Source organism: Mesoplodon bidens (assembly GCF_964165515.1).
Source record: "Mesoplodon bidens genome assembly, chromosome: Y".
Lineage (NCBI taxonomy): Eukaryota > Metazoa > Chordata > Mammalia > Artiodactyla > Ziphiidae > Mesoplodon > Mesoplodon bidens.
This window is the reverse complement of record NC_138180.1, coordinates 48,262,488-48,282,891: the sequence shown is the minus strand read 5'-3', so window position 1 is coordinate 48,282,891 and position 20,404 is coordinate 48,262,488. Positions and strand designations below refer to the sequence as shown.

The following is a 20,404-nucleotide window of genomic DNA, read 5'->3' as shown; positions in this document are numbered from 1 at the left end:
AACGGACAATGAATTTTATCAAATGTTTTTTCTGTTGAAATGATCATGTGGTTTTTGTCTTTTCTTTTGTTAATGTGGTGTATCACGTTGATTGATATGTGTATATTGAACCATCCTTGTGAACCTGGAATGAATCCAACTGGATCATGGTGTATGGTCCTTTTGATGTCTTGTTGGGTTTGGTTTGCTAATATTTTGTTAAGGATTTTTGCATCTATATTTATCAAAGTTATTGGCCTGTACTTTTACTTTCTTGTAGTGTCTTTGTCTGGTTTTAGTATCAGGGTGATGGTGGCTTCATAGAAAGAATTTGGGTGTGTTCCCTCCTCTTCAATCTTTTGGAATAGTTTGAGAACGGTAGGTATAAGTTTTTCTTTGTATGTTTGGTATAATTACCCAGTGAAGATGTCCAGTCCTGCACTTTTGTTTGCTGGGAGGATTTTTTGTTTGTTTGTTTTGTTTTTGTTTTTGTTTTATAGATTCTATTTCACTTCTAGCGATCAGTCTATTACAGTTATGTATTTCTTCTTGACTCAGTTTTGGCAGGCTGTGTGTTTCCAGAAACTTGCCCATTTCTTCTAGGCTGTCCAGTTTGTTGGCATGTAACTATTGGCCTGTAACTAACTGTAGAAAACTATAGTTTTCTCTTATGATTTTTTTTGTATTTCTGCAGTACCAGTTGTTATTTCTCCTCTTTCATTTCCTATTTTGTTTATTTGGGTCCTCTCTCTTTTATTCTTCATGAGCCTGGCTAGAGTTTTGTCAGTTTTGTTTACCTTTTTGAAAAACCAGCTCTTGGTTTTATTGATCTTTCTGTTTTTGTGATCTCTGTTTATTTCCTGTCTGGTTTTTATTACTTCCTTCCTTCTTCTGACTTTGGGTTTTGTTTGTTCTTTTTCTAATTCTTTGAAGTGGTAGGTTAGGTTGTTTGAGATTTTTCTTGTTTCTTGAGGAAGGCAGGTATTGCTAAGAACTTCCCTCTTAAAACTGCTTTTGCTGCATCCCATAGATTTTTGTAAAGTTGTATTTTCATTGTCATTTGTCTCAAGGTATTTTCTGATTTCCTCTTAAATTTGATCATTGACCCATTTTTTATCAGGTTGCAGGAAAATATCTTTATTTTTTAACTTATGATTTTTATTTTATTTTATTTTTTTGCGGTACACGGGCCTCTCACTGTTGTGGCCTCTCCCGTCGTGGAGCACAGGCTCCAGACGAGCAGGCTCTGCGGCCATGGCTCACGGGCCCAGCCGCTCCGCAGCATGTGGGATCTTCCCGGACCGGGGCCCGAACCTGTGTCCCCTGCATCAGCAGGCGGACTCTCAACCACTGCGCCATCAGGGAAGCCCTGATTTTTATTTTTAAATATTTTATTTTTTAATTAAAAATTTTATATAAAGATTACACTCCATTTTCTATTATTACAAAATATTGGCTATATTCTCTGTGTTGTACAATACATCCTTATCTTACACCCAATAATTTGTATCTCCCAGTCTCCAACCCCTATATTGTCCCTCCACACCCCCACTGGTAACCAGTACTTTGTTCTCTATATCTGTGAGTCTGCTGCTTTTTTGTTATATTCACTGGTTTGTCTTATTTTTTAGATTCCACACATAAGTGTTACCATACAGTATTTGTCTTTCTCTGTCAGACTTATTTCACTTAGCATAATGCCCTCCAAGTCATCCATGTTGCTGCAAATGGCATAATTTCATTTTTTATGGCTGAGTAGTATTCGTGTGTGTGTGTGTGTGTATACACATCTTCTTTATCCATTCCTCTGTTGATGGACACTTAGGTTGCTTCCATATATTGGCAGTTGTAAATAATGCTGCTGTGAACATGGGGGTGCATGTATCTTTTTGAATTCATGTTTTTGTTTTTTTCAGATATATACACAGGAGTGGAATTGCTGGGTCATATGGTATTCTATTTTTAGTTTTTTGAGAAACCTCCATACTGTTTTCCACAGTGGCTGCACCAATTTACATTCCCACCAACAGTGTACAAGGGTTCCCTTTTCTCCACATACTCACCAACATTTGTTATTTGTGTTCTTTTTGATGATAGCCGTTCTGATAGGTATTCCATCCCCCTCACTTTCAGTCTGTATCTGTCTTTCACCCTAAAGTGTGTCTCTTGTAGGCAGCATATTGTAGGTTCTTGTTCTATTATCCAGTCTTCCGCTCTGTGTCCTTTGACTGGAGCCTTTTGTCCACTGATATTTAGAGTAATTATTGATAGGTGTGTCCTTATTACCCTTTTAAACTTTGTTTCGCAGTTCGTCTTGTAGTTCTTCTCTGTTCGTTTCTTCTTTTTTTGTTCTTCCTTTTGTGATGTGATGGATTTCTTTTATAATATGCTGGAGTTCCTTTCTTTTTGGCTTTTGTGAATCTCTTGTATATTTTTGATTTGTGGTTACCCTGGGTATGTTAACCCATAACTACACCTACTTGCCTTTGACTGATAGTAATATAAGTTCAAACACATTCTAAAAGATCTACATTTTTTTACTTCCCTCTCCTACATTTTGTGATTTTAATGTCCTCTTTTACATCTTAATGTTGTTTATCCTTTGGCTGTTAATTGTAGTTATAATCACTTTTACAGAATTGTTTTGATTCTTTTTTAATCTGTGTACTGGCTTACTTAGGTGATCTTCAATCCTTTTACGTATGTGGTTTTCCTATTGTGATTCTCCCTTTCCTATAGATTCTTGCTTCTTTTCTATGTAGAGAAGGCCTTTCCATTTTTCTTTCAGGATAGATTTAGTATTGCTGTATTCTTTCAGTCTTTGCTTCACCGAGAAATTCTTTCTCTCCTTCTATTCTAAATGATAATCTTGCTGGGTGGAGTGTGCTAGGTTGCAGGTTTTTCCCTTTCAGGACTTTGAATATATCTTGCCACTGCATTCTGGCCTGCAACGTTTCTGCAGAGAAATCAGCTGGTAGCCTTGTCGGGGTTCACTTGTAATTGACTATTTTTCTCTTGCTGCTTTTAGAATCCTCTCATTAAGTTTTGCCCTTTTAATTATGGTATGTCTTGGTGTGGGTCTGTTTGATTCATCCTGTCTGGAACCCTCTGTGCTTCCTGTACCTGGATATCTGTTTCCTTCTTTAGGTTTGGGATGTTTTCAGCCATAATTTCTTGACATACGTTTTCAATCCCCTTTTCTCTTCCTTCTCCTTCTGAGATCCCTATTATGTGTAGGTCGGCATGCTTTATATTATCCAATAGATCTCGTTATGTCGCTTTCCTTTTTTTCATTTGTCTTCTCTCTGCTCTTCTGATTGGCTGATTTCCCTTACTCTGTCTTTCAGACCACTTATTCATTCTTCCGCATTACTTAGTCTTCTATGCATTGCTTCTAGATCGGTTGTTATCTTGGCAATCGAGTTGTCTGATTTTGACTGGTTCCTCTTTATACTCTCTGCCCCCTTGTTACAGTACTCAGCATTTCTATCAATCATCTTTCTTAATTCCTTTAGCATTTTAATTACCTCCTTTTTGAACTCAGGGTCTAGTAGACTGGTGAGGTCCGTTTCATTATTTGTTCTTTCAGGGGGGTTCTCTTGTTCTTTTAGTTGGGTGTAGTTTGTCTGCTTTTTCATTTTCCTTTGTCTCTGTGAATTTAGGAGAAACAGTTATCTGCTGTGGTCTGAAGGGGTATTTGTATGTGGGAGTGTTTCCACGTAAACTGTGAGTCCAGTATTTTTGGTGTGAGGACTCTCTTTGGTACGGATGCCAGCCACATCTTTCTTTGGAGTGCTGGCCATTATCCCCTTGATAGGGGGTGCGACGGGCATTGTGACCAGAGCCTGCACTGGATGTCGGGCGGGGCCTTCTCTTTGCTCCACAGCTGTCACTGCCCTATCGGGGGCAGGGTCTGCTCCCTGGGCGTTGGCGTACAAGCCTTGAAGGTCAGGTTTGATGAGGCTCCATCGCCCTTAAGTGTGTGCTGTGTCCCCAAGGAGGTGAGCGGTGCAGCAATGAGGCCCACATGGTCACAGCACCCTACCCACTGCCTGTGCAGGCATCCACGGTCCTGCCCAGAGGCAGGCCAAGGTCGTGTCCCCTTGTCCATTGTGTTCGTTGCAGACCTAGCGCGTGGCTGCAGTGTGGAGTTGGGTGGTGCTGGGGCAGGGGCGCAGTGGCTGCAGGAGTTGAATTGTTGGTGCTCTCGTCGCCTGGGGCCTGGGTCTCCCGGGACCTGTCGGCCCCGATCTGGCTGCAAACTGCAGTGGGTGGGTGGGGGGGGTGGAACGGGACCATCACACTCCATGTGCCACAGCACAAGAGGGGGCCCAGTTCCTACTCTTTTAAAAATTCTCCGTCACCCACAGCTACCTCGCCGAGCATGACATTTTCCGTAAGCGGCTGTTGTATGTAAACATGTTCTCCAATTTATAACAGTCATGTTCCCGAGACACACCTGCGTGAAAGCCTCTCCCCAAAGGAAACCATACTGAAAACGTTCCTTGGTTTCGCATCTCTGCCACGGCCCTCCACCAGCCCTCTCCACTGTGGGCCCCGTAGTCTAGCTCAGGGGCTCAAGAATATGTGGAAGTTGAGTCTCTCTTGTAAGTCGCAAGCCCGGGCTCTGGGCCAGGAGCCCACGGTCCCTCCGCTCTTGGCAGGGGTGGCTGGAAGCAGGGAGGGTGGACGCCAGTCGGAGGGGCCACAGCCCTACAGCTGTGGGGCGGTGACGCCTCAGACCCTGGCTTGTACAAGGGCAGTATCACAGGGGGGAGGACACTGGGGGGGCCGGGGCCGGCGGGACCTCGGCGCTGAAGCCTCGGTGGTGACGGTGGCTCAGCCAGCGAGCAGTGGGGCTCAGCGACTGGAGGGCCACCACCTCCCACAGGATGCCCGGGAGGAGTGGGACTGAAACCCAGACGCTCCCTAGTCAAGGTCAAGACCAGGAACGTTCCGTCTGTGGCGTCACTTCTGCTTACTTTTCATTTGAAAGTCAGAGGGATAAGTTATCCTGCAAATAAGTTTCACTTACTACTAAAACTGAATATGATATATGCACGTGTTTGTGTTTGGAAATTAGGTGGTATTGCCAGTATTTGTTTCCATTGAAGTTAAGACTCGCGTGACATAAGCTGGGCCAGTTTAAGTGTATAATTCAGTGGCCTTTAGTTCACGTTCAAGTGTGCAGCCAGTTCCAAAACGGTCTCACTGACTCCAAAAGCAAATCCCGCCCCCCATGAAGTAGTCACTTCCCATCCCGTCCCCCCCGGCCCCAGGCAACCGCCCATCCATTTTCTGCCTCCATGGACTTTCCTGTTCTAGAATGTTCACAAAAATGCAGTCACGCAACAGGGAACCGTTTGTGTCCAGATTCTTAGGTGTTGCTAATAGTCTTTACAAAGAACCTATCACCATTGTTCATTCGGGGCAGCGCCCAGTAATTTTCCGTCTCTGTCCATGTCACGGCTTCTGATTACAAAGAAAGGAAAGAAACGATTACATAATTTTTGTCAGGCAAACCCCATCATTTTGAAGTAGCAACTAGGAAAGACCCAAAGAAGGGCACGCGGCTTGGAAGACCCTCAGCAGTAACCCCAGACGCACAGCTGAGAGGCTCGCGCCCCAGGGCCGGGCCCCTGGCTCAGTGTGGGTCCCCCCCCGCCCCCTGCCCCAGCTTCTTCCCGTCCCTTGGGGCTTATCTGACACGTGAGCCCACAGTGCGTCCTGCCTGAAACTCCACCCTCAGCACCCCACAGCCGCCCCCTAGCCCGGCGCCGCGCATCCTTCCCACCCCTGGCTTTTCACACGTACGATGTCCTTACTTACTGCCAGCCTCTTTCTCCTAGAGGAAGACCCCTGAACACCTGGAACCTGCCGTGCTTAGTCAGTGTCCCACCTGTAGAGCAGGACCAGGCAACGGCAGAGACTAAGGACATTTCTGCTGAGTGAGTGTCTAATAAATAAATAAATAGGTGATTTTATGGAGAGAAAAAGAATCCCGGCTTCCCTACGTTAACACCTTCCTACTCGTGTTTTATGGAACAGCATTTTAAGTCCCCCGTGGAGATGCTGTGGGCATAGCGCCTGCCAGCGTGGCGGCCACAGGAACCTCTCCAGACGCTGCATGGGGAGTGGAGACCGCAGCCGTCAGTGACCTTTGGTGTTGAAAACACCGGGGTATGGGTGAAAGCTTATTTAGCACTGCACATACCTAGCCTTTTATGGATACATCCTGGGGGCGGGGAGCCATGTAAACTTGTAGACTATTGCTAGAAAATGCCACCAAACCATCAGGAGTCAGGGTTGTAAACGCGATGAAAGAACTCGGAAGCGCTGACTGTCCAAGGCCAGGATACCTTCTTCAGGATGACGTGCTGCCTTGTGGCACTTACCAGACCTCAAATTCCCTTCATACTGACAGGAGAGTGAGGCTTTTTGCATCTCTCTCTGGGGCCGTAGGAAACTGCTAATTTTTCTTTTTAAATGGAAAGAAAATGTGCGTGCGTGCGTGTGTGTGTGTGTTTTCAGGAAACGAGTCTAGTCCACTGCGCGGGTTTAAAGATCCTTTATTATGGAATCAGTATGTACAAACTCTACCATGAAAATAATGAGTCACGGGGTATCAGCCTATTTACAGGGCTTTTTTGTTTTTTACAAATTTTTTTTTACAAGATTACTTCTCCCTAAAATAACATAATAGACACACAGAAATCAAACATTTTTTATTACATACATAAATAAATATTGACTTTAAATGACCTCTCTAAGGGACATGGTTTCTACAGGCCATTTGGATGAGAAGGTAGCCGTTGTGTTATCTGCACACTATAATTAAGTCAAGAAAAAGTCATAACAGCTTTACATACAGGCCTCTGTTAATCACCCTGTGAATGGTATAACTTGCTATAAAATGTTCAGTAGAGGTAAGCAGCTCAGTCTGGCCGTGCAAAACCGTAGATAAGAGTCGCCATCTTTATGCATTTATATTTTAAATGAATCTTAAAGTCCATGCAACAGATATGTAGCCTCTGTGTTCTGGTCACGTCGTCAAAGTTTGCGAAACAAGATTGAGATATTTGCAATCGTAGGAAGGAGTAAACTTGAGGAACCCCACAGCACGCGGTGTCAGAAAGGGCATTAAGTAAATAAGCCGTTATCACAAATGACACTGACCGATTCGTAGGACAAAATTAATATTTGTACTCACGTGATACAGACACAAGTCCAAATTCAGCCTTTTAATCGGATTTTTCAGCGGCGATCAAAGATACAATCAAGGGCTTTGAAGTCCGGTGTAATCACTTCCTAGCCGTTTCTATACCTGCGAATTACTGGGTTCCTCAAATTCTCATCTGTTCAGTAAACATTACGAAGCAGTGATTCTCCACTGGGGGTGACCTTACCCCCCAGAGGGCGTGGGCCATGACTGGAGAGCTTGTGGCTGTCACCCCCTGGGGGAGGTGCTCGTGGCAGCTGCTGGGTGGAGACCTGGGATGCCGCTCAATGTCCTGCAGCGCCCAGGGGGTGGGCCCCTCGAACAGGGAAACGTGCAGCCCCAAATCTCAACAGCGCTGCAGTGGAGAAACCCTGCTCTATAGATTGGGTATAGGTTCTTTCAGCTTTCTAGGACATAGATCTGTTTTTCAACTTTGAATTTTGTTTAATAAACATTTCAGAAAATTAACTGTCATAAATATGCCATATTAAAAACACTAGATGATGTGAAGGGCACACATTCATTTATAAAAATTGCTCCAAAGAGGCCACTTAGAATTAGGGGTAGCACAGATAAATCCATCATTGAGGAGTGAACGTTCTAAGTAAAAAGAGCACGTGTAGCCTCGATGTACATGGAATTAGCCGCCTGTCTTTGATGACGTCATATGTTTGACGAGCTCAGTTTTTTTAAGAGTAAATACTATCAGTTAATATACTTTTTCTCATGTGAGAGAAATGCATCTAATTTCGATAAAACGTATCAGAGAGTCAGCCACTAAAACTATGTTTTAAAATAAGAAACAGATCTTTTTAGCCCTTTATTAGGGCTCTCAAATTTTAAAAATTCAAAAAGTAGTAATTATATTTTTGTTCATTTGACTATTATTGAAGATTACTGAAATTCGTAAAAGAAACTCAGGTTTCTCTCATTGCCTAATTAATAGCATTTTCTTCCAATAATACTAATAAAATTTAAATTATTGAATATTATAGCAGAATGAAATGCTCATAAGAGCTGCTTGATTTTTTTTAAGGAAGGTGTAAGCTACAGACCCTTTATCTGAACTGAAAATATATTTGCTCAATGTCTCTTACCCAGACAAAAGAAACATAATTAAATTTTATAAAATTAAGCTTATTTAATAATTTAATAATATTTTGTATCTATGTATATACTCCTGCATTTTAAACTATACAACAGTACAAAAATTTGCTGGCACGAATACCTGGTGGATTTCTTCATGACAAATTACGGTAAAAGATAAACTTGTAGCCAATAATGTGGAGTTTTCATTTTTGAAGTTTTAAGAATTTGAAATTCAGATGTTGGGAATGGCCCTAGAGTAGATCGTAGTTTCGGAGAAGATCTCTGCGTTTGCTCAAGCTCAAGGGCGTTTGAAATGAAGGGTGTTCCTGTTCTCTCCATTCAAAATTTGGAACTCTTGGAACCAGGTGATTTCAGGACACCTTGTGCTAAAGTCCATCCCAGGCCACGTTAGGAGCTGCAGAGAAACAGCCAGAAGCACTGTGAACTTCCGTTCTGAGATTTCCCACAGAGCTGCATGTCCAAAGCCGCAGAGCATTGTCTGCCTTCTCAACTTTTAAACAATTTGAACGCGCAGGAAGCAGTTTTCAATATCCTCTTTCAGGGATCCATGCCTACAGACTGTGTTCCCTAAGGCTAGGCATCGATTTGGTAACAGACAGAGTCCGTCTGCATTCTGCATGGCTTCTGCTCTTAGCGTGGGAAGCCCCACAAAGCCAACACATTCTCTCTCCTCTTCACCCCACCAGGAGCAGTCAGGGCGCCCGTAGGGTTTCAGGAAACGTAACAAAACGACCAGTTCCAAGTCCCACCATGAAAACCCAAGAAAAGCGTACTGAAAATTTCCTCGTTTTACTTGTGTAGGTAATGAAACGAGGAGGCCTATCCTTTAAAATGTTCAATTTTGATAAGTTGATCTTTTCTCATAGTGTCAATACTGATGGGGAAAATAGATGACCCTAATGATCGTTAGGAGAACTGTGTCTTTATCCACCATTGCCAAGCTGGGAAAACAATTTCTTCAGAGATCCATCCTCAAGGTGTATATGTGTGTACGTGTGAGTCTATGAGTGTGTGTATGTATGTGTGTTTGCGCCTATGTGTATACATATACACACGGAAGCACGCAGACACACATACATACATGCCTGTTTCAAAACATGGGTATTCCCTCCAGAAAAAAACTATATTAAACTAAACATTTTGGTTTAAGGCTGCCGCGACATACCCTGCTATACTATATACTGACAACGCGTTTGACTTGCGTTCATGCTCCGAGGGCTTAGCGTGGAACCTGGGAAATTTTTCAAATAAGCTATAATACATCTGTAGGAGTGGAGGAAGGTTAGTCAAAGGCAAGTAGCTGTCCTTCTCCACCAACCAAAGCCCTTCTGCCTTTTCTACATTACGGACAGTATTCTACCATGTAAAGAGCTTGCTTTCGTTAAGAAAAGGCAAATATCGGTAAAGATTTGAAAATATTCAATCGTTGGGATTCCTTCATTTCAAGCAAGAGGTTTTGTAAAGTCTTAGATACGTGAGAGCTGCAAAACAAAGCACATCAGCAGCCGTTTCCCACATTAAGGAAAAGCATAAGTAGCGTATCAGGAAAATCTCTTACAGTACAGGATGAAATATTAAAAAGCATCCCCAGAAAAGACTTTTAGTTTCTCCAAGGCAGACTCTGGATAGCAGCGTAAGGCACTGACTCCTTTCTGCTGTGGATGTCTTCCCTAAATCCCCATTGACAGGCTGCACTCTTCTTTGCAGAAAATGAAGCTTAGGTGCTTCAAGTGGGAACATTTTAAGTCTAAATTAATTGGCATATTTCAGGTTACAAGTTTTCAGCTAAAAAAATCACGTGATCAAAATCATCTTAAGAAGTATTTGAATAAATAGGGCCAAAAAACTGTATAGTCTTCAGTCGATTTTGCAAACCAAACCAATCATTTAATTTTAAAATGTTTATTGAGTAACGTGACGCTTACTATGTGTACGCTTAGCATGCTTATTACGTGTATAAACTGTGTATTTGTTACGCCAGTTTCTCTTGAGAATTTGCCGCTCTAAATTCAGGGACGTCTCAGATCTCCAGTAACTCACTTGAGGTCATAGCTAAACCATGTATGGAAACAGATTTTGCAGTGAAACACGCCTGGCCTTCGTGTTCTCTCCATTCTCACAGGAAACCGTGTCCACGTCCACTGTCTCACCACTTGTCCCTGGTGTCCAGGCGCGCCCGAGACAGACAGAAGCGTTTAGTGCAGTAAAGTTAGATGGGGCGGGAGGTCCTATGGGAAAGGCCTGGTGCCCCCGGAAGCGGGTGCGGCCGGTCCTCGAAGGTCTGCAAGCTTACATGCTCGCTCAGGGTTCAGACATCTCCGGGAACAGGTCAGTATCTTTCTGGAGGAGGCTTGTAATGGTGTGAATGATGGTGTTTCAGGTGGGGTCCTAGGGGGACAGAACAGACACATCTGGCGGTCGTGACGCTTTCCCCAGCTGGCTGAACGCACAGTAGGAACGCGCTGACTCTGGTGAACGCCTTGGCCCCGGGCACGCGCTCCCTCCCGGCCAGGTCCCTCCTCTCCCGGCTCTGAACGTGCAGGGGGACAGACATTCCCTCTCCCTCTCTTCTCTCTGCCTTCCCCCCGCTCTTTGGTTCCCTCCCTAATGCCAAAAATCATGAGAGAAAGAAGACAAGCCCCTTTCTTTAGGCTCACAATTATAAGCAAGCCAAAATCCTTTGCATTTCCTCAAGAAAGTTTAAAACCTAACCCATGCTCTTATTACAGAGAATTTCACTGGAGGCACATGGGGACCGCATTCACCCTTATAAACGTAAGGGGCCATCGAGCTCTTCCACGTGATGGTTTTTTCCTTTAAATTTGAAGTGCAGAAAGCTACTGGGGGGCAAATTTGCTCCATCAGTTTTTAAAAAAACAGAAGTAAAACTGAGACGACTTCTCAGTTTTCTTATCAACACATGAACTTAAAAAGCCATGTCAGAGGTTTAAGCTAGAAAAGCAAAGTGCATAATTTAAAAACCAACAAGAGGCTCATTGTTTTGAAACAATACATGACAGTTATTTTTAACGTAGTAGTAAGTCAAGTAGATTGATTTGGGTCATGTTATGAAGAAAATTCATGTAATATAGATTACAGTAACAATATAGGTAATAAGAAGATAAGCTCTGCCAAATACTATTTGCTATTTTGTCATATTTGAACACCTTAATTAAAAAAAAAATTCAGATTGATATGAGACGATAGACTTCCCCCCCACCATGTGTATCTGTGGTTAAAAGACAAGGAGAAAGCATGCATCATGTAGGGAAAAAAATGGAAGTATGGAAAAGGAAGTAACAGGAAGGCAGGGAGGAGGGAGCAGGACCAGGAAGCGTGTAAGGTGGGCTGCGGGCAGCAGGCGTGGCCGCCAGGAAAAGCACATACAAAGGGCTGGAAGAAGTTCAGGTGCAGAGAATTCCCTGTCCGTAGGAACCTGCAGTGATCTGTTGATTTTCGTTTTTTCACCATGACTTTCTCTGTGTCCCCAAGGCTGGCGGGGGCCCCCGGCACTCACTGTGCGCAGCTGAGGGTGGGAGGTCGGGGGTCCGGAAGGTCTTGATGGTGGTGGGTCCCTCCCCGCCCGCGGTCAGCACCTGCACCTCCAGACGGTAGAGGGTGGCCGGCCGCAGACCTGGCACTGTGAGCACAGAGCGATCCTGAGGGGGAACAGAGGGGGACAGGAGAGGATGCGCCCGTCAGGCACCTCTTGACCACAAAGGCGCACGACGGACTCTCTCATTCTCTGCCCATTTCCTCCCGCCCGCCCGCGATCACCGTGTAGACACGGGTGCGGTTGCTTTGACACCCCAGCGTGGTCGGTCGAACGTCTGTCCTTGTTTGCTAGAGTCCTGCCCTGCCGGGCAGCCTCGACACTAAGAGACCAGCTCTTGGCAGCCGGGGACACTTGCAGAGTTAAGATGGGCCGGGGCCAGTCTCAGGGCTCACCCCTGGGACCACATTTTGTATTCCTCAACCCAAGACTTTCCCCTGGTTTAAAGTTTTCATCTGCACATCTTGTGATGTGAATGCTTGATAATCCACATTTTCCATGCGCGAGCCAACTACATTCCTTAAGATGCAGTATCTACCTGTCAGTGCCCATAGCCAACAGTGTTTATTTTTATGCCAACACATTTTTCTCAAAACTCAATATAACCTAATATATACACACATAGAAAAATTACTTTCCAATTCCATGGAATTTTTCCTTCCGGGATTTAAGGGGTTGTTTTGTTTGTTTTTTCTTTTTCTTTTTGGAGCAGGAGTTGGATATTCTAAGGGCATTTTTAGAGTGGGTAAAAACCCGTACATGGGTTTTTTTTTCAAGCCAAGGAATTAGTGGCCTGGAAGACAGGCCAACTCATTATGGGCTCTGGCCAGATTTGAAGCGGGGAAACGGAGAAAGAATAAGGTTCTCTTGGCTATTTTCCCCCAAATTTAACCCTTCAAACAGGGCCTGTCCACTTGGGCCAGAGGGATACGGGCTTCACAAAGGAGAAGAAAATGGTTACACCGCGTGCATCCCGTGTCGACAGGAGACGTGTGTTGAAGCGGGGCTCTAGTCATCACAGTTCATCTAGACAGTTTGTTCACAGCCACACTTGTGGTGTCTTTCAGTACTTGCAAAATAATACACTCGGGAGAAGAAAACGCACACACGCGGCTCAACAGCTCGCCCCAGCGTGACGGGACATGGGCGCCGACAGTGAGTAACTCCCCTGCAGTGCAGGTACCTGCCCGAGGGCCCAGGAGGGAGGGGCACCCACCGCCGGGAGGATCTGGGACTGCAGGATGAGGCTGTTGGGAAGGCCGTTCTGCCTGCTCTCGGTCGTGACCTCAGCCCACGTCACGTGGAAGCCGGTCACGGGCCGCTGGACGGTGGCCTTGCTCATCTTCCAGGAGAAGCGCCCCGTGACGTTCGTGTCCTGGACCGCAAAGGAGGCCGACAGGTTCTCGGGCTTGGCTTGCACTTTGGAATGAATGTGACCTGGAGCAGTGGGAAGAGGAAGGCCAGGTCAGGGGATGGAGAGCGCGCGCGGGGCCCTGGGTGGCAGGTACGTCCCGTGGGGTTCGGCCGGCCACCCTGGGAGCGCGGGGTCCGACGGTCGCCCTGGCGACCTGTGCGGAGGCAGCCTCAGCCCGGCGCCTTCGTGCCACGTGCTTCCGTTCCCTTGGGCGCTATGTTGAGAGTCCTGCTTTGGGGGTGGGAGACGGAGGAAGAACTTTGTGATCTGGCGGGACCTGGCCACTTAGAGAACAGGAGAGACTGCGGTGAGACGGGTGAATATTCAAGGTACTACACGAGTCGTCAGAAGTTACTAGAAGGCGCTCAGGGGTCTGCGTCTGGGAATAGCCGCCCCCGTTGTAGGAGAGGCTTGGGAAGGTAAAGACGGGGCGTTCGGAAAGCGTGTGGAGGTAACGCCCACGGCAGAGGGCCGGGATAAAAGTGAAATCATTGACATAAAGTGCGTCAGAGCACAAGCGGTACACAGACCCTTGGCTTCATTTCTAAAGGGCTGTTACGCCAGCAAAGGCCGTCTCGCCAAAGCTGTTGCAATGAGGAAGTGATGCGTGCCGTCATACGTATGTTACCTCCCAACTGGGCCGGCACGCTGCGGTTTAGAAAGGGCGATACTTTGGGTTTGTAGGCGCTTGTGAAACGGGGTCTGGAAATGTGTACAGAGTTACCAGCATCACAGCCGCAACCGTGGAAGTTCGTGTGAAACGTACCTGCGTCGCCGGGGCAGCTGACGTGCTTGTGGCTTTTGCCCTTCAGAGCGGAGCACGGCGGGGTCGTAAAGAAAACGGTTTCTGCTTTCAAGCGGCCCTTTGGCCATGTGGGTTGGACGGTCACCTTATATTTGCAGGAAAATGACAGATCTTGAAGAATCATGTAATTTTCCTAGAGAGAGAGAGAGAATACGCTAACAGTCACTCTCACGAGGGTACGAAATTGGCAGGAGAGGAAATCCTACCTCCACCAAGGCTGTCTTCCTATATATGGGACGTGTGCAACACAGCTTTCATAACGAGAGCAAAGGAGACAGGGGCCCTGCTTTCATTTATTACAGCTGTGAGAGGCTCCCATGGGGTGGGACACAGGCTCCAGAACCCGACAGGACGGCAGCGCTTCCATGTCACAGCAGCCGACTTGCAGCCCTCACGACCAGCCTGGGTGAGGTGGGAGGCAGTGTGGTGGGTAACGCTGTAAACAGACACCGAAGTAACGCGGGCTTCTCTGAGACACAGGCGTGCTTTAGCTGTGAGTTTTTCCTTACGGAAAGGAAGACATTCTTGAGCAGTGTATTTCCTCCCCTGCTGGGGGGGGACTGTGATTGCTGCCGGCAGGAACTTTGAGATTAAACAGGATTACGAAAACCAGCCTCAACTGCGGCGGAGTGAGAGGCTGAGGGTATAACCTTACGCTAACAGGAGAGCTGACACTGACGGGCCTCATGAGCTTGTGCGAGGTTTCTTCGCCTTTGGCTGTTGGGTGTGGTTGTCAGGGCTTCGTGTACATGTACGAGAGCTGCAGCATCTCTGGGACCCTTAAAGGCAGAACATCACAGGACAGGCCGTACCTTTCGTCACCTGGACGAGGTGATGGAAGTTAGGGACGCAGCAAACGAGATGCTGAATGATAGTGTCATATAGAAATTCCCCGGGGAAATGATACCTTTTAGGTCATGGTGCTGAGTCAAAATTCAGAATACAATTCAGAGCTTTCGTGCAATTAAGCTGAGACACCCAGAGGCTGGCAGCGTTTCCCCTGTGTCCTGAATGTCTGCATCTCAGGGCCCGCCCTGTGCTGACTGATGACGTGTGAGGTTGTGAAAGGCCGAGGGATGAGTGAACAGGTGACCCTGTGTCTCCCGCTCCCACCTGGTTGTGGGTCCCGTAGGGAGCCTGGTGAAGACGAGTTACCCACTGGATACACGGCCTGCACCTCTCTCCGTCCAGCTTTGTCCCCCGATCAGGTGAGTCTAGAAGCCATTCAGAATCCGGCATTTCAGCCACCTCCTCACCTGGGTCATGCCCGAGGATGCCTCCGCCCCGGCAGATTCGTTGTGGGCACAGACTTCTGGAAACCACTGCACGTGATACCGACTGACACCGGGATCTGTAAGGTCAACACCAATCAGCAAAAAAGAACAGTCTGCAAGTCACAGTGCACGCAGCCCCAAGTTCTTAAAGCACGACACACCAGGAAGGACGGACAGAGTCCTGCAGGTGATCCAGACTTGCGTACACCAACCAGAGGAGGTGGGTCTCCCGAAATTCTGACTCGAGTTAAGTCAGGGGGGGGAGTAATAAACCATCAAAGGAAAAGTGAATTGAAATACGAGAACCACATAGAAAAAAATAATTAGAAAAGGCACAGCAAAGTGACTCCACAGAGGTCTTGAGAATAACCTAGCCTTGGTGTCCACAGTAAGTAAATCCCCCAACAAAGGGTAACACTCAGCAGCCATTCTCTTACTTCCTAGGCTATAAGAGAGACTCGTCTCAAGTCTCTGAATCCTATGTTTTTCTGACGAAGCTGATGGAGAGGCTGTCAAGCCCAGGCAGGAACACAAGCCTTTCCCTCAACTTGAAGACATGGCCCTTCAGATGTGCCCCGTCTCAAGCCTTGCTGTGACAGGGTCCCCTCACCAGAAGGTACAGGGTGAACAGCCTCCCGGAGCCTTACGGTAAGTGCATCCTTGCAGTGCGTGTGTGCGATCGCTACGGAAACAAGGCCTGCTCGCAGAGCCAGCCCAGCATACGGGCTCCTTAAACGTTTACTTCCAGCTGGCGCAGTGCGTTTTCTGCACGTGTCTTTACTCGGGCCGACCGAGTGGGAAAAAAAGCCACCGTGATGAGAATCCGGTCGCTGAGTGTGGGAAAGGAGATCTGGGCAATCCTGGGCTTAATAATCACCCCAGTGTGTCCCCGGGTGGGAAAGGCGTCGCTTCCCTGGGTGATTAGCATCTCGTCCGAATGCTCACGCCAAGCGTTTGATGGAGGTTTTCCGAGGGGAAAACTCTTGGATGAAACTGGGTGCGTCTGGTGGGAACTTGCTCCGAGCACTTTGGAACGAGAAAAGAACAACTTTCAATCTGAGAAAATAAACAAGAGGGCACCAATGGTGTTTAGCTAAAAGGAGAACCCCCTGACTAGAGGTTTTTAACTCTTTACATGGCAGACATCAAGGGCATTTTTTTTTTTTTAAGAAAAGAATTGCACGTTATACATTAAGTCTGAAGCCAATCACTGAGTGAATTCATACCCTTTCTTTCAACAAGTGGTGCCGCTCTAGGCATCGTCATGAAATAACCTCCCAGGAGCAGCTGCCCTCACGCCTCTTAAATCCTAAGGGGGCTGGACAAGTAATAAAGCGCATGAGTCAGATCTCAGCCAGGGCGGAGGGAGATGAGCCTACAGCTGAAGACGGAGAGCGAGAGAGGTACGGCGTCCCGGCAGAGGGTTGCGGCTGTCACTGAAGCACTGGCGCAGCTCACAGAGGCGCTGACCTCGGAGGGGGACCTGGAAGGAGGCTGGCACTGGGCCTGGTCGCTGTGGATGACGGGGGGCAGGGCACCGCCCAACACAACGGTCTGCCGTGACGAAAGCTTCTGTATGTGGTGACCCCGCGTCACCACACTGCTGCTGCCGCTGAGGAATCAAATTCTTAAATCACTGAAATCAATTTAAAATTCGGCTGCTCCGCGGGGCTCGTGGCTCCCGTACTGGACAGAGGACCCGGTTCCAAAGTCGGGCACAGAGCAGGCCTGACAGTCCCTGGTCTGGAGCAGCCAGGGCTGGAGTCCAGTTCGCCGCACTCCAGTGCTGTGATGTGCAATTGATACCCGTGGCTCCAAGGAACCCCACACGTATCTGACGGCGTAACCGTGTTTTCACAAGAGGACGCACCGAGCGGCACATCGGACCCCTCAGCTCTCAAGGCCGCCCCGCCCGGGTCCACGCCCGCTCTCTCTGGATCTGCCACCTCCGTGAAGAATGTCACCCAAGCCCGAGGCTTTCCACGGTGGCTCTGCGTTTCTCCCTTCACCTGAGCTGTTCCCTGGAGGAGCTGGTGTTCCCGACTTCCTGTCCCATGTAGATGCTGTTCAAACTCAGCGCTTCTAAAACCACACCCTTGATCCCTGCCATCTTGCCTTTCCTACGCGCCAGAGTAAAGGCTCCTGAGCACAGTTTCCTGCTTCCTGACCGACCGTGGTGCCTCCCCGTGTGGCCCGAGTGGTGTGGAGGGCCCCCCCTCCTGGGAGCTGTGAGTAACAAACTACCTTCTCAGTGGCCGTTGTCTCTGGATCTGTTGCCTTCACCAAACCCGAATAAAACCCACTCTTTAAGCTATGATTAAAATGAACAGGCCGTCTTTTAAGCAGTCCTTCATGGCACTTTTTCAGACACATACACAGCAGTCCACACTCTTCCAAGCTTAATCAAAAACTGGCATGCGTTCCTCATGCAGGTCTACACAATCGGTTCTCGTTATTCACACAAGTGAGGGTTTAGAAAATCACCGTGAATGCCGAATTAGCAAATCCTGGATGGCTGTTTCTTGGAGAAATACAGTGTTAGTTTCCCGTGAGCTTCTTCTGGTCACCACATTTTTGCCAGCCAGTCAATACATAATCTTATTTTATGTGTGTTTTTCTTTTTTAAAAACATATTTAATAAAGTCATAATTAATTGTAATATTTCTTTACTGAAAAAACTCTAGTTGAAATTATTTTCATGATCCTGGGTAGCAGGACAGTAAATTTCTTTTGCTTTCAGCCTCACAAGAACGCCTCCACTGTACTTTTTTTTTTAATCCATCACCATCTCAAAAACGACACATTTAGCCACTTTTTTACCTTTTCAGAACTTCATCACACACTACCAATGTGACGAGCACCTCCCAGGCAGCCTCATGTATAAATCAGCAATTTTTCTCCTCCTTCTGGGTGCACCGTATTACTGATTCCTTCACACTGAACTCACACCTGGAGGAAGACAAGCCAGCCACATATCTTCACCGGAAAGCACCGTGTCGCCTTCTTACTGAGAAGGCTGAGACACACCAGGCAGCGCTCCACCACTATGCTTGGGGCCACTTAACCAGAACAAATCTCCAACAAAAAGCAAGGAAATGCAACAAAACAGATCAGAAACCCACGGCGCTAAACAGACCGGGCAAAGGATGTGTTGCCAGTGTGAGAGCGGAAACGAGAGGGCAGCGTCCCCTCAGCGTCAGGTGGGAATGTGTACGTGGGGCAACTCAAGCCCATCGCCATGCCCTGCACGAGCACCCCCACAAAGGACCACACAAGCGCCCCCCAGTACTGGTTACAGGGGTTACAAATGAATCTTAGTGACGACACGAATCTTCAAATACACACTCTGTGAGTAGTGAGCATCCACTGTGTCCCCTTTCATTTTAAAATCAGTAGCATAAGGTAGCTTTTTTTTTTTTTTTTGCAGTATGCGGGCCTCACACTGTTGCGGAGCACAGGCTCCAGACACGTAGGCTCAGCGGCCATGGCTCACGGACCCAGCCACTGCTCCACGGCATGTGGGATCTTCCAGGACCAGGGCACGAACCCATGTCCCCTGCATTGGCAGGCGGACTCTCAACCACTGCACCACCAGGAAAGCCCTAAGGTAGCTTTTTAAAAAACAAATTCCACAACCTTTTCATATGTTACCTTTAAGCCAGTCCTCACCCTTTGGTGCAGAGGTATTGACTGAAGTGGTTCCAGTGCTATCATTTGATTTAAATAGTGATCACTGCAGGCCCATGTTTCCGGCACTTTACATGCAGTCTCAGCAGTGTCTGACATCCCTCCCTCTTCTTCTTCTTTTGTTTTTTTTTTGCGGTACGCGGGCCTCTCACTTTTGTGGCCTCTCCCGTTGCGGAGCACAGGCTCCGGACGCGCAGGCTCAGCGGCCATGGCTCACGGGCCCAGCCGCTCCGTGGCATGTGGGATCTTCCCGGACCGGGGCACGAACCTGTGTCCCCTGCATCGGCAGGCGGACTCTCAACCACTGCGCCACCAGGGAAGCCCCCTCCCTCTTCTTAAACCCCTTGCCCGCCTTGGCTTCTGTCTCACATCTCCCCGCACTCATTTGCACTTTCCTCTGCTGCATCACCCCTCTTTGTCCTGAAACTGGAGTTCCTTCACACCTGGTCCTGGTCCCTCTTCTCTCTAGGGGATCCCACCCTTATTTAAGAACTTATTCTTAAAGTCTACGTTATTCAGGTCCAAGTACTACTTTACAACTGTACAATGTTTTACCTGTAATAGTTGCTTACAGACACTTGTTTGCAGTGACTTTGCTTAGTTGTAAATAATACTGTTAGCTTGTTTCCATATAAATATTCTGGTGAATTACTAGTAAATAAGCAACCAAGTAACTAAGAAGAAAGCAAGGAAAAAAAGTGCTTCTGACTAATCCTTATTTTGAATAAACAGACTAAAAAAAGAATAGAAAAGATCAAAGAAACCCAAAAGCTGGTTCTTTGAAAAGATAAAGTTGATAAACCTTTAGCCTGACTCATCAAGAAGAAAAAGGAGGGCTTCCCTGGTGGCGCAGTGGTTGAGAGTCCGCCTGCCGATGCAGGGGACACGGGTTCGTGCCCCGGTCCGGGAGGATCCCACATGCCGTGGAGCGGCTGGGCCCGTGAGCCATGGCCACTGAGCTTGCCTGTCCAGAGCCTGTGCTCCGCAACGGGAGAGGCCACAACAGTGAGAGGCCCGCGTACCGCAAAAAAAAAAAAAAAGAAAAAGGAAAGCTCAAATCAATAAAATTAGAAATGAAAAAGGAAAAGTTACAACCAACACCAGAGAAATAGAAAGAATCAGAAGAGACTACTACAAGCACCTATATGCCAATAAAACAGACAAGCTAGAAGAAATGGACAAACTCTTAGAGAGGTACAATGTCCCAAGACTGAACCAGGAAGAAATAGGAAATATGAACAGACCAATTACCAGTACTGAAATTGAAACTGTGATTAAAAAACTCCCAACAACCAGAGTCCAGGACCAGATGGCTTCACAGGCAAATTCTATCAAACATTTAGAGAAGAGTTAATACCTGTGG

General features: G+C 47.0%; 1 protein-coding gene across 1 annotated transcript in view; it reads right to left on the bottom strand.

The window, feature by feature from the left end:
- Window positions 1-6,512: 6,512 nt before the first annotated feature.
- Window positions 6,513-20,404, bottom strand: part of LOC308609689 (anosmin-1-like) — a 198,379-nt gene continuing 184,487 nt past the window's right edge. The window contains exons 10-14 of the mRNA XM_081223401.1: window positions 15,337-15,431; window positions 14,042-14,213; window positions 13,078-13,298; window positions 11,826-11,967; window positions 6,513-10,696 (exon numbers count right to left, since the gene is read on the bottom strand). Of these exons, the coding sequence (XP_081079527.1) occupies window positions 10,638-10,696; window positions 11,826-11,967; window positions 13,078-13,298; window positions 14,042-14,213; window positions 15,337-15,431 (689 nt within the window). The 3' untranslated portion in view covers window positions 6,513-10,637. The remainder of the gene's footprint in view (window positions 10,697-11,825; window positions 11,968-13,077; window positions 13,299-14,041; window positions 14,214-15,336; window positions 15,432-20,404) is intronic.